At 42.0% G+C, this 14,753-nt stretch overlaps 1 protein-coding gene across 1 annotated transcript in view; it reads right to left on the reverse strand.

The window, feature by feature from the left end:
• LOC108774775 (probable serine/threonine-protein kinase mps1) overlaps window positions 1-12,775 on the reverse strand; it is a 63,408-nt gene extending 50,633 nt beyond the window's left edge. The window contains exon 1 of the mRNA XM_018540971.1: window positions 11,602-12,775. Coding sequence (XP_018396473.1) covers window positions 11,602-12,775 — 1,174 coding nt within the window. The remainder of the gene's footprint in view (window positions 1-11,601) is intronic.
• Window positions 12,776-14,753: the final 1,978 nt, after the last annotated feature.

Raw genomic sequence — 14,753 nt, forward strand, 5'->3', positions numbered from 1 at the left:
GGGGGGGGGGAACGGGGAGAAATAAGAATGCCGCGTAAGTATAGAGAGCATAATAATCAGAAGTAAATTGCGAATACGTGAGGCTACCGTATTGTAGGGATCCCGAGGTATCCGCGGCTGCGGGGTCTCTCCGTCGTTCCCGCCGTGAGGCTCCTCCTTTAGGGGCTCGACGGTGCTCCCTCCGCAGGGCTTCCCTGTACGGCCCTGCCTCCCCTACCCTCCTCTCCTACTCGTGCGCGGTGTATTGGTGTGCGAGAGAGAGAGAGAGAGAGAGAGAGAGAGAGAGAGAGAGATACATGTGCGCGCGCGAGAGCCTGACCTACCGGTAATCTAATTTGAATCTCGAAGCTTCAGTCAGATAATGGAACACGTATCGAATAATATTACGAGCGATTCGATTCGATATCATTTGTAATTCCGGAGTCGGGAGACCGCAGCGCTCCGCGAGTCCACGGAGGCCGCCTAGCCGCGGCGGCTGACCGGCGCGTATACGTCGTGCGAACAACTCATTTTTATCCGCCGATAGCGGGGTTATGCAGCGTGGGTGAGAGGATATATCGTGAAACTTTGGGACCTCGTTGGAACGTGGATCGGAGTACGGAGATGAGATCCTGTGGCCGAACGCACTTCTATGGTGGATATCTCGCAGGGGGATGCGCGCGCGTTAAAAATAAAGAAGAGAAACGTCGATTATTATTGTACGAGGAGCAGTCAGGAAAAATATTTTAAACAATGAGTTATTATTAGACCGAGATGAAATCTAACAAAATACAGGTATAAAAATGTGCCCAATATAAATAAGTAACAATAACATACATTTATCTAAATCTTGAAAATAAATTATGATATTCTAAAATCATGATTCTAAACACGTATAAAGTAAGATATCGTAAAATAGGATTACTTTGTTATTAGTTTAAAGTTTTCGAAATATAAAGGGATGCCACAGTACAAGATATGACACGTTTTGAAACGTTTTTAAGATATTTTTCCAGACATTTCAAGAAAATAAAATATTGGGAGTACAAATTAGTTCGGTCCGTTTTCGAAAAGATGATCGCCACCAGAGTCATTTTTCCGAGACGGAATTCGAATTGCCTGAGAGATGGGAAAAAGTAGTAGCCATTTTTCATACACTATGAAAAAAATTTACTAAATTTTAATAAATATTTCTTTGAATAGTCCTAGAGGAATATTTAATAAATGTCAAGATATATATTTATTAGATCTAAGAACCCCATTAGTTCGATTCACCTATCATTTCTTTCATTTATCTAAATATTTATTTACCGTAAGTAAATATTCCGCTAGGACTATTCAGAGAAATATTTACTAAAATTTAACGAATTTTTTCCTCAGTGTAGTTCAATCATTTTGTTTTGAAATAAATGCACTTTCGAACACAAAACGGACCGAACTAATTTGTACACCTGATAGAATTGAACAATTACAACTACGTACATTTTATTGACCTTATTGCTTGATGTGACATAAAAAAAAGAGCTTCGTCGGTTACATACATCGTGCACGGTAAAAGATAATTATGTTGGAAAAAGAAGTACGCGCGCACTGCTTCTAGAGCAAACGGAGCATTATCTTTTTTGCCATTCGCGCGTAGCTCGCTCCCAGCTGCCGACACTCAGCCAATCAGTCACATCGAAATGTAGCAATCAGTATCGCGAGTTAATTTCCAAGAATCTCAAGTGATTTTGCACGGTTTTCTTGCTTCACGTACATTCGTGTCTCACTAACGGTCAGTTGGCGCTCGTAGCGCTTTCGAGGACGGGATGTTCCGTGGAAAAAAAAAAAAAAAAAAAAAAACACATAATTAGGACGTGATTTAGAAAATGAGGCAAATTACGCATCCGCTGATGTATCGCGGCTGTCTATTAATACACCTTGTTAGTTGGAGCAATACGCAAGTTGAGTAAACACACGTTAGGTACAGTATATCTTGGATACTCATCGTCTTCGTTTCTGAAATTCTCGGTAATAAACGATCCTCGTATTATCTGCCATTTTTCCTCCTGCGCCACTCGCGCCTTCTCGCTCATTCTACCGCACGGTCACGCGAGTGTGAAGTCGAAGAGCGCAGGAGAAGTAGAAAAGAAAAAAAAGGAGAGAAGTGACGGCACGGTAATCCGGCTGCGATGTCTCAATAGGAATAAAAAATCTCTTTGTTCGCGTTAATTTGCGTCAGGTACGTCTGTAACGTATCCCGATCTCGTATCTGTTTCACGTTCGCAGGAATCCCGTTTGAGGAAATAAATTTATAGGCTCTGTTCGGGAAAGAAAGAGGTTTGGATTTTCATGAATGCAAACCACTCGAAACATAGTTTTACGGACCTTGACGATAATACCTTTGCATCTCTGTTGGCACAGATTGCACACCCTGCGATAGAGGGCACTGCGGGACGCTTTTGTAAATTGCGCAACTCCTCAGTCCGCGTCTTCCCGAAGAGACGTGTCCTCTCGAAGGACGCGGGAAAGAAAAAGGAACGGGTGAAACGGGGAGGGGGGGGAGGGACGAGAAAGAAAAAAAAAGAAGCGGAGGAAGGACGCACGCCGGGCTCTCCTTCATGACGAAGACGAAGCGCGGAGGCTACCTCTTTTGTTTGAAATTTTTCACATATCGCTCACACCCCGTTGGAAGTCGCGGGCCCGCGTTTTCTGTATCACGCTATATGCAAATGAGACATATGCTCTCCCCGAGCCACGTAATAAATTACACGTGTATAGGTAGGCCTAAAATTACGTACCCCGGCCCCGATGTGTACCACGCATGCATCGCACACACCACACACACACACACACACACACACCGCCTGGCTTGTTCGCGCACGATGGCATGTGTCACGGGCGCGTACGTGTGTACGACGATCCGTGTCCTGCCCGTCTTACGGGATAATACGTACTTTTTATCGAGGACACCCTGAAAGAGAGAAAGAGAGAGAGAGAGCGTGATGGCAAACTGTCCTTTCGTCGCAAAGGCGGCGTTTTAAAGAGGTAACTCCACCGATCTCTCGTCTCTCTCTCTCGTGTGCTCGGAATCACGATACGTCATCTCAAGTAGGAGAAAATCCCAGCGCACGTGTGATAACGCAACATTCGTATATTCCAATAAACAAAATAATTCTTCAAAGGCGAATGAGGGTACAGCGAATGTTGTTAGGTCGCAAACAAAAAGTAGTCGGATCCTTAAAAAAAATCCTTTTATTCAAATAAAATCTTTCAAAACGCTTCGACTTATTTTAAGTCATCTTCAGTCAAAGATATCCATAAATGATCATTACATCTAGCAAGTGAGTCCCATCCAATTGACAGATCAGACGAACTATGTCTATGTATAAAAATTGTTTTTGAGTAAATAATTAAAATTGTCTTGTGAAATTACATTTGATGAAACTCACCTTGCAAGATCCAAAGATTGTCATAAGTACATAAATTGAGAATCAATTAAAGATATTTCGATCAATTCGTACATTCCTTTGTCGTATTTATGACAATGTATATCCGATGCACGATTTCATTATACAAATGTAACTCTCTGATGGCAACACGAATTGTAATTCTTTTGTTTATAGTAGGAGTCTAAGCAGCCATTTTTTTTATATTGTTTGGCATTATATAAAAATCTGAAAAACTTTCGATGCACTTGTCAAAGCTTTAACTATGAGTTTTTACCATCATAGAAGCCAGATTGTATTTCATTTATCTTCTTACAAATTTTTATTTACTAAATTTCATTATATCAAGAATGTTTTTGAAACCCAGTTAATTGCTGATGGATTTGAGCAGTAAAAGGGAAAATTTGGACAAAGATCTAGGCAGAATAAAAATCTGAGGCACGTCGGTTCTAACTTATTGCTGATATGCAGCGGGTGTCTCAAAATTGACGATAAATATTTTATGAACAGTTTCTTTGTAATATTTTGAAATGAAAAGTCTAATATTACGTCCTCGGTACTTCCGTGTTAGATATAGTTTTATCTTAGAATGTTGCAAAGAATCCGTCTCTAGGATGTTTACCGTCAGTTTTGGAACATCCTGTATACTTATTGAGATTTTCTTTATCCGCTAGTAAAAATGTTGAGGTTACGATAGTTTTTAAATGGGAAGAGTTTAAAAAATTGCAGGCGACGGGATTATGTAAAATTTCGCGAACACTCAGAGCCGCGTTTCAAAACTCAACTATATCACAGTATAAGTATAAGGACAGTAGATTCACTCTGTGTCGGCACCTTTGATCTGCTTGCTGAACGACCGCCATGTTGTCAGTTGTCAGAGCACTTATAAGAGTGGAGTCGCTGATCTTCCTTAGACTGTAGTATTTGAATAGAGGAAACACTGATTAGTGCGCCATGTTGTTAATTGTTCAGGTCATGCGCGAAAAAAATGATCATTAGTTACGATTTTTGGCTAAGTGAATCTACTCTGTTCTTTTACCTGTACTATAACTGTGTCAACTTCGAGCATTTTTCACCTTGTTCAATATTCGGTGAACAAAATTTGGTATAATATACACTATGTGGTGTCCACTTGACATCGGGCGGAGTTCTTTTTTATCAATCGATGAATTAAACAGCTTGCCCATCCTTGCGAGCGCGCGAAATTCTGGCTCTACCATTTGTAACCTTTGGATTTTTCCCATTTTGGAAACTATTACGTCCTCGGTATTTTCGCGTTAGACAGTTTTATCTTGGAATGTTGCGAAGAATCCAGGATGTTTACCGTCAATTTTGGAACACATCCTGTATATTTATTGAGATTTTCTTTATCCGCTGGTAAAAATCCGCTGTCTTCGAAGAAAAAGATCCGCTTCGCGTATGAATCTATGCAATTTAAACATTTTTCTGGACGTAAATATATAAATTGTATATTCAATGAGACAGCACGAAACTTTTATTTGCTGTCTTTTACATCCCGCTTGCAGGGTGAATGCATTTCCATTCCAACGCATTTACCGGTACTGCAAACTGCATTTATTTTGACAGTCTGAACGCAACCCTTCGGAAAATTGGATTTTCTGGTGATAATTAGAGGAAGCATATCCCGCGCACACGTGTACAAACACGATCCTCGTCGCTCTCGGTCCCCCAAGTTACGTTTTCCCTTAATCCAATTATCTGAGCGCCGAAAGGGAAAATTTGGACAAAGACCTAGGAAGACAGAGCAGAAATCTGGTTGCACGCCGGTCGTAAGGTGAAGATGTAACTCATCGCTGATGTCGGCACTTTTTTCAACTCGTCCTCGAAGTGGCTCGTAAAACCCTTCGTTTCTTGTAACTCGGAACCACTTTGTTACAAAATCGGATTCGCCATAGTGTCTCCGGGATTAAGATCACTAGGCCGGAGACGAACTTCATATAATAATCATCATAAAATTACAAGTTTATGTACGAACGCAGGGTACAACAATATACATATACCACGTCGACAGAATCAGAAGGATAAGCGGTACTTTCAAAAACTATTCTCGTGATCATTGTTCGCCGCAGGTTCGATATATATATATATATAACATCTCTTGAGAGGAAAAAAATACTTTTTGGTGCCGACAGAAACGAGCGTGAGCTAACATATTCGAGAAAATAGGGTTATTTTTAAGGTCGGAAACGAGCGGCTTTCCATTCTGTAAATTTTTATACTTTTAAGGGCAGCGTGATATGGTAGAAGCTTAAAAATTTATTACAGTGTCGGACCCGTTATTTATCGCTTATTCTCTTACGTTGTTCTATCGCATATTCGCGCGATATCATTTATAAAATGAGAAAGCTCGCTTAATATTGAAAGAATAGAGAAGAGAGAGAAACTTAATAAATGTACGGGATCCAACTTCTTCAATTTTAACTAGGATTATTGAATTAGGATAATTAGATTAAAAACATAAATTGATTAAAGTAGGCAATAATACCTCAGACAATAGATAAAGTATGTAAATATATTTCTTATTTTATAGTATTTTTGTTTGCCTATCTTTTACTTTGTCGATACGAGTACAGGGTGTTCGCGTAAATGGATTCAATCAGAAAGGTGGTGATTCTACATAAAAAGAATAAATCGAAAACATAGACTGAATTTTTTATAAGATTTTATTTTTGAGATGACCTATTTTTAATATTTTTAATATTCACCCGTCCCTTCAGGTTAACTATATTACAAGATAATCGAGAATATACAATAAAAGCAAAATATTCATGCACGAAAACATTTTATTAATTTATAGATTGTTGAAAATGTTGCCCATTGTGACAAATACATAATTCCGCTTTCCAAAGTAAATTTTTGTAACTGTATACAAAATTATATAATAATTCTTAGATAACACAAAAACTCCCGTACAATTCAAAATTAACTTGGAAAGAAAAAGGGCACTAGAAGTTAGGCGCAGATAACTTTACGCAAACGGAAATTATTAGTTTTCTAAGAAATTCTGGGAAATTATTTCCCTGAATTCCAGCATTCTATTTATTAATTTTTCTTTTCTGCCTTTATTGGTCATATTATTGTGTTCTTTAAGATGAAATTGTCATCTGATTTTATTTCTCGGTTGTGGGGCAGCTCGCGGTGTTTAAACATCTTTTAATCTGTTGTCAAGTTTAAATTATATTTTATTTATGTAATTTTTCATTGTCTCTGAGGAAGGCTAAAAAATGAGCCCAAACATGTAAGAATAATTTTTGCAATAAATATAATAAGTTTTGCTTGATAAATATCAGCGTTTGCGTAAAGTTATCTGCGCCTAACTCCTAGTGCCCTTTTTCTTTCCAAGTTAATTTTGTATACAAAATAATTTCCAACATGTTCCGGCATTTTAGTTCATCGACTAAATCCGTGCTCACCGAATATTTAAAGTCGATTTTCTTTAAGTCTTATTATAGGTAATATATGATAAAAACACATTTAATTTCTTCCAGTTTTCGACTTATTTCTTTTTTTTTTTATGTAGAAAAAATTCACTCTTTCACATACAATGTAATTAATATTTATTTTCGTTTCTGTAACAAACAACAATTTATCCGAACGATAGCGAATAACTTATCTATCCTACAGAAGTCGAAGGTGTCTCGCTGCGAATTAATCTGCGGTACTCGCACGCTATCCAAACATCAAATTGAACGATACATATCCTGTATGTGGTCCCGTGAAACTCTTCGCACAATACGATGGTATTCCACGATAAAGTGTTCGGTACGATAAAGCGATCGAACGGATGTCGAATATACATCGATCGACATTCGCGCGATGATAAATGCACGGTGCTCGGCGTACGACTGGACCCCATGTATGTACTTATCTATTAAACTGATCGTGTAATCGCGCACTTGTCCCTCGAACGTCATCAATCGTCGCGGCAACCTCTCGTAGCTGCACTCTCCTTTGAGAGCTAATACTTGCCGGCATCGACGTCGCTAGTATACGCGTATATACCTCTAATAATAAGATCATTCGCGAGAAGTAAGCGCGCGCGGCCTGAAACGCGTGTCGCCGCACACTAGGTATGAAAAAAAGAATCTCGTCATTTAATTACGGCACATCTAGAACGTGTATAGCTCGTAACGACCGACGCTAATATTAGTGCACCATTCGCGGAAACGCGTTTCCGAAAAGCGATTAACGCGCGGCACTCTTTACTAACTTCGCGTTAAGCGCCAAGCGATCTCGTTCTCTCGGATGTAAGAGCGTGTGATCGTAATATCCAAATGAGCTTTAACGTTTCACTTAATTCCGACGTAAAGACTACGCGACGAAAGTCCCCGCGTTACGATAAATAATACATTTGTGCTTATGACGTGTTGGTGATTTTAATTAATATTTAAAATTGAAGCGCTTTTGACAATAATAAAATAATATCTCGAGCGCAGCGTTTATGACAAGCGGCGTCTCGACTTTCAACATAATTCAGCAAAGACGGTCGTATATAATATTTCGTTAAGGTGCGTCTTGGTTTCTAATAATACATATTTCTCTGTGTGAATTTTTACAATTTCTAGTTCCAGCAAACTGCGCGTTGAATATTTATCAGTCTTGAAACACAATTCTAAACTGAAGCTTGGAATACGTAGAGGAAAAGGCTCCTATTATGAGATACTGAGTTTACTTTAAGTAAATGCTAGAAGTTTGTAGGCAGAATTTAAAAAAAAAAAATAATAGGTCATTTTGAAGAGAATTTAATAAGCTTTAAGATGGCGTTATGTAAAATATTTAATTCAAATTTTATCTTATTTTTTAATTAAAGAAATGTAAAAGGTGAACAAATCGCAAAGTCAAAAAATTGTGCTCCTAATATGAGATATCCCGAGAAATCGATAATAAAGCACAAAGTACATCAGTGTTAGAATTAAAAAAAACTTTATTTGATGTTTCTAAAATATCAACGACGAGTACAGCCTGTGCGCGTAAATTGAGCATGTGATGCATTGTACTCAGGATTTGTCTTCAGTATAGTAATTAGAACGAAGTATTGTAGAAACAGACCCTTAATGTTCATTCCGGTTATTCTTTTTATTATTGCGCAATTACATTTATACTTTAACATCGATTTTTACTTGGACACAGAAGTATAGATTATTTCATATTAGAAATATCCTGGGTATCTCATATTACGAGTATCGCGTCTTACAGTTTTACGATCATCAAATCTAACTTCTTTAATTAAACGATTCAACATATTCCGTATTTTTCTATCAGTACGATCTTACTCTATTACTACATGAAGAATTTATTGCCAAATAATTACTTATTAAATAACGAACAAAGATTAAAGGCTTATTTCAATGAAATTTGAAAAAACATTCAAATTCTAAAATTTTATTTTACAATTACTGTAGGCATGATCTATAACAATGAATTTTTCACTAAACAGTTTTCAATCCAAGAGCAATAATTTCATGATAGAATCAACAGATAGCATTTATTAGTTTAGCAGAAACGCCGCTATCTCATATTAGGCGCTTATCTCATATAATAGGGGGCTTTCCTCTAATAATAACACACGTACATTAAATTGGAACAAGCAATTTGAAATTACCGATGCTAATAAGTATGTTCAAAATATTGTAAGAAATGTTATTTTATTGTTTCCTAAAATTCCTATCTCGACACACAAAGAAGATCACAATACAAAGTAGAAGATGGACAGATTCGTGAGTTTCTGCAAATTCTAATGGCTTTGCAGATTATATCAAACACGTGACGTAATGAAATAACTGGTTGGCTCCCGTTTGGTGAGAACAGTGCGAAAAATATTGCGGGTAATTACAAAATATTTCCGGTCGCTGCTTATACAAGCCATTATTATTGACGTTACGAAGAGGTGTGTCACGCGCCGGGCAGAACGGAAGAAACGGCTGTTCGCCGCGTGGTAATCTCTCACATGTCGCTTCGGGACATCGCAGATGCGTGATCCACGAGTGAGGAATCAATATAGAAAGTTAAAGATCGTCATAACACGTCGATTCAGGTCTTTAACACCGCGATCTCGACCGACACTTTCCGTCATGCGAAAAACAACGGACGCGAAGGTGTCTACTTTTTTGTATGTCGGTTATTATTTGTCGAGACATTTGCGTGAAACGAAAACGTAAATTCGTCGTTCGTTATCCCTCGTTATTATTAACGTGCTAAATCAACGCTAAATATTGATCGAATCAATTAACTCGCGCGTCCCGTTTACATATATATTGTTGAATTAGCGCGATTGAAGATATAACTAAATGAAATGATGTGAATTTTAAGAACACACTAAGTATAATATATCATTAATCAGATGCCACACAGATATCGATAGATATGATACTATGTTAAATATAATGTTGAAAGTAGCTTCTATCGCGTATCGTGTTGTCGCAAATTACAATACAATTTGCAATTTACATTCGATTATTAAATTGCGCCGTTTAATACCAGGAATCATGTTTTGTCATCGTAATACTTTTTTCTTTCAATTGTGCATTCATGTATTCTTCGTAATCTTTTTTTTGCCACCTCTTACGTCTGTCGTGTTAATATATTCAATGATTGGTTTATTGAAATGTTGGTCTGCACGTCTAATGCCCGTATCACACTAGCGACGTTCGCGATTGCATCTTTCAATCAGACGAGGCCAGCAGCTTCTTTTTGATTGGTTAAAAGACGCAAACGCGAACGCAGACGCAATCTCCAATCGCTAGTGCGATACGGGCATAATATATTAAGATACTCGTAAATGACCCGTCACTTACGATGCGGCGCGCATCGTTCCGAAAAGATCGCGGATCCTTCGTATTCGAGCGAGCGAGCTTAGATTAGCGTTCGCTGACTCGTATTTTTGGCACCTGCCACACCTAATGCGCCACGAAATTCGAAACACGCGTTCCGTATGTCAGGTTACAGGGACTATAAAAGGAGTAAAACGAAGCGCTACTTCGGAAAGAGAGTCGAGCGCGCGGCCGGATCGCTTCGTGACTCTCTCGAAGTGCATCAATCAAAATTAAAACTCGTATTCATCACCGATACTTAACCGATTACGAAGCGATAGGTTTTGCAAGCGTGTCAACAGACACGCTTCGTGTACACGCTTCCACGTTCTCGTTTCGCGGGGATCTAAACGCGACGTAACGGTGGTATATTTTAAGCGATCTGAAAATTGCACGGTCGAACATCCGAAACTCATCGTCAAACGATTTGCATTTCTTTCGTACAGCTCATTATATCACGGTTGGATATTTTTTTTTTTCACGAGAGATTGATGTTACCAGAAATCGCCGTGAACGTTGAAATTACACGTCGCAATTAAAGGCGCAGACGAAAAAAAATAAAATATAAGATTGTTCGATCAAAACTATTTTAGCAAGTATATTTTAGTTAGATGTGATGTTCCCGTCGCTCGACTTGAATCCATGAACGTCTTGTATTCGCGCAAAGTAAAACACACAGCGTACCGCGTAAAAACTTTGCAAATATATAGTGTGCCCAACATATGTATATATATAAGTGCTGTGTTAAGAACAGTATTTTGCCGAGCGAGAATTACTTAATGGGAAGATCAGCGATTCAGATAAATAATAAGTATCATTACTGGAACTCTCTCTTTCTCTCTCTCTCTCTCTCTCTCTCTCTCTCTGATTCTTCATTTAATCTAATCATGTCTGATAGAATAATCAATTTTCAAACAATTTCGTATACGTTATCATCAATCAATCATTAACCAATTATTTTTACTAAGACACGAAGGATAAAATATACAAACAGAGAAAGTATTCTATACATCTTTTTCACACAAGGCTTATTTTATCCACATTGTGAGTAGATAAAATATAATTAGAGTATTAAGCCATTCTCTTAAATAACAGTTGATTTTACAAAACTGTTTATTAATAATTAAACAAATCGTAAAACATGTTACACAGATTTCATTGTAGAAAACAAAATTCATTTCTATAGAAAGATTTGTTGCTTCCACGTTTCGAGAATTATCGTGATAAATTAATTTTCCTCAAACTACTCTTGTAATTTGTAATCATAAATGTAATCCCACATGTGCATGAATAATATAGTATATTAATTACTACAAATTCGAGCACGAACAAAAGAGATGTGAAGATCTGTGTGAAGGTTTTACCTTGACTGTGTTCGCCCGCGTCGAAGGTTTTGCTGGTCATTTGGAAGAGTGCGTCCAAGGGACTGCCCTGGCCAGTAGTTCTCTTGCCGTTTTGGCCAGCGTGGGATCCGTGCTGCTGCGGCATTTTCCTCTTGAGCTGCTGCTGCTGCTGGGACTGCTGGAGCGCCGGGTGATGCAGGCCGGGATGAATGCCCGCGTGATGAAGCGCGGCGTGATGATGATGATGATGATGGTGATGATGGGCGAGGGGGTCCGGGCTACCGGAATCCGACACGGAGCTCCTTCCGGACGATGAGGAGCTGCTGAGGGGCGGCTCGCTGATGGAGCCGGACATGGACGCGAGTGACATACCCATCAGTGAGAGGTCCCGAGGCCCGGTCGCGTGACTCGGATGACTACTGTGATGATGGTGGTGCAAATGGTGGTGATGGTGCTGCTGTTGCTGTTGCTGCTGCTGATGATGATGATGCTGCTGCTGCTGCTGCTGTAAATGGTGACGGTGCTGATGGCCGAGGCCGGAATCCGTCGTGTCCCAAGGACGGACGATCTTCGCCTTCGGTCGATGCGACAGAATATCGAGGATACTGAAAGACTTAACACCCCGGTCATTGGATTCCCGTTCCCTCTCGTCCTCCTCGTCCGAATGCTGCATCGGCACCATCTTCAGGCGTTTCAGCGGCTTGAAGTAATCGTCCGTGGTAGCAGCGGCCGCCGCTCCGTTGCTACCGGTCCTACTGTCCACCTCGTCCTCCTCCTCCTCGTCCTCCTCGTCGTCTCTGAGAGTCGTGACCGAATCGCCGCTCTCGCGAGTCCTGCTGCTCGTTCTGCCGTTCGACATCCTGTATTCTCCGTTGCGGGAGTAATCTCTCTCCTCGTCGTCCTCCGTCATCGAGTCCCGCGGATAGGTTCTCCTGGTAGGGCTCAGACGGTCCGCGTAATCCTCCCTGGAGGAGGCCAACTCGTCTTCCGTATTGGGCGTCGCTACCACCAGCGGCAGCGGACTCGGACAGCCTACGGAAATCTCGTCCTCGTCGTCTTGGACGTCCCCCCGAGCCGGTGAGCCTCTGCACGACGTCCGTCGGTGCGCGGACGAGCCGGGCGTCACGACGCTGGAAGATACCGCGGTTGTCGACGGCGACATCGTGTACGATTCCGTCATCTCCGTGGTACACATGCCGCGCGCGCGGATATATGTAGAAAAGGAGCTGAACTGTAAGTAAGCTCGAGACACTCGCCTGGTGGCTTTCGACAGCCAGTCGTTAAGCGAGGCCACGGCAAGCGTTCATCCCTTCAAGCGCCGCGCATTCTTTTACGATAACGCACTTTAACGTCCTAAAACTGTTCACGGGTTCACCACGCACAGTCTCATTCGCCGCGGCCTAACATGTTCAAGTCCTAGCCGATCTCCGCGGAGAGAGCTACCACTATGGCTCGAAACCAATCGTACTAATCGCTATCGGTGATGGCCTGCTGTCAACGCGCTCGCATTCTCCGTCATCGTGCTCCGTCGTCGCACGAGTCACGTCATTTGCCTTCCGGGTCCGTCTCCTATCTCTCGTCGGGACATCTCTCTCGAGCACCGCAATGGCTCTCGCCAAATGTCAATCGTTCCATGAAAAACGTCCGCTCGCGGTCTTCTTTCCACTCTAGCGCACTGCCACCGTCGTCGTCCGTTCGAAACTCAACACCAATTTATGATACCGGAGCTTCATAGCGAACGGCGCTCTCTGGAGCTGGGGCTCTTTCCGTTCTCGTCCACGTATGTCCTCAAACGACAACCTGTTTCTGCCGAGAGCAGAAACTCGACAACAGATCTCAGTCTCCTCTTCGCTATCCTCACTGAACACCAGCACACAGAAATAGAGAGAGAGAGAGAGAGAGAGAGAGAGAGAGAAAGAGAGAGAGAAAAAGAGAGAGAGAGAGAGAGAGAAGAGAGGAGAGAGAGAGATAACCGTGCTTCACTATAGGATATCCGCAGCGAGCGAGATACGCGCGCGAAACGTCAATATACGTGGACGTTTAACGAGTTTCGACGCTAAGGAGGCAGCCGGGTGTGCCTCCTCTCAGGCCAGTCGAAGCCGGTGACGCGAAATGGTACGGTGGACGGGGATCCCCCAACGCCCGGTGTTGGGGCAGGCGCTTACCTCGCGACCGGCTTGGCGCACGCGTAGAAGGACGGTGGAGCGGTTCGAATCCGGCAACACGCTTCGAAGCCGCTGCCACGGCACCGGGTACCACCTCCGTCACGAGAACGCGCCCCTTTGGCGGTACCGTGGGCCGGGCGACGTCGGACCCCGCCCACGGTGTATAACCCAACGTAGCCCAGGCACGGCAAAATGACGACGACGCCGCCGCCGCCGCCGCCGCCGTCGTCGCCGCTGCCACGGGATGGAATTTTTACGAGACGTACTTAACATCCCGCAGCGTCGCGGCGGGCGCGACCGTCCTTCCTTCCTTTCACCCCTCTGCTCCTTCCTCTCTCCCTCTTTATTCTATCCTGAAGTAGCTCCTATCTTGCGCTCCTCTCTCTCTCTCTCTCTCTCTCTCTCTCTCTCTCTCTCTCTCTCTCTCTCTCTCTCTCTATCTCTCTCTCTCTTTCTCTCCGCCTCGAAAGGTGCGCGTTCTTTCGCTCGAGAATGACGTGGGGGACTGACCCTCCACGACGCGGAGGGCGACTAACGAGGGCCCACCGTGATTTCGTCCCACCCGGGGTGCCGTGGATTTCGGCCTCCGCCGCGAGCGGCTCTTGGGAACGGATTATCGGGCGGGATGTTAACGGCCGCGCGTCTCGATCACGCGGGACGGACGACTTTGCGGGAGAGAGAGAGAGAGAGAGAGAGAGACGTCTGATAGCGCGCGATATATTCCGCACGAGGAACCGACCCAGGACTTGGGTCTTCCGTAGTATTATGCATTATACATTATGCGCGCGCGCGTAACATCTCTATAATTTGCGTTTGTCAGTTACTTCCTCTATTATTATCCGCGTCTTTCTACTTGCCTGCATTATCGCACGGCTATTTCAGTATAAAATATAAATACGCGCGACATAAATAACGATAAAGATATATATTTTCGGTTTTTCTTTTTAAATGCGTATTTGCGCGAGGCCTCGCAGATGAGTTAAGCCGGCAATGCCGACGTGTAAATTA

Source organism: Cyphomyrmex costatus, unplaced genomic scaffold, assembly GCF_001594065.2.
Source record: "Cyphomyrmex costatus isolate MS0001 unplaced genomic scaffold, Ccosl1.0 scaffold273, whole genome shotgun sequence".
Classification (NCBI taxonomy): Eukaryota; Metazoa; Arthropoda; class Insecta; order Hymenoptera; family Formicidae; genus Cyphomyrmex; species Cyphomyrmex costatus.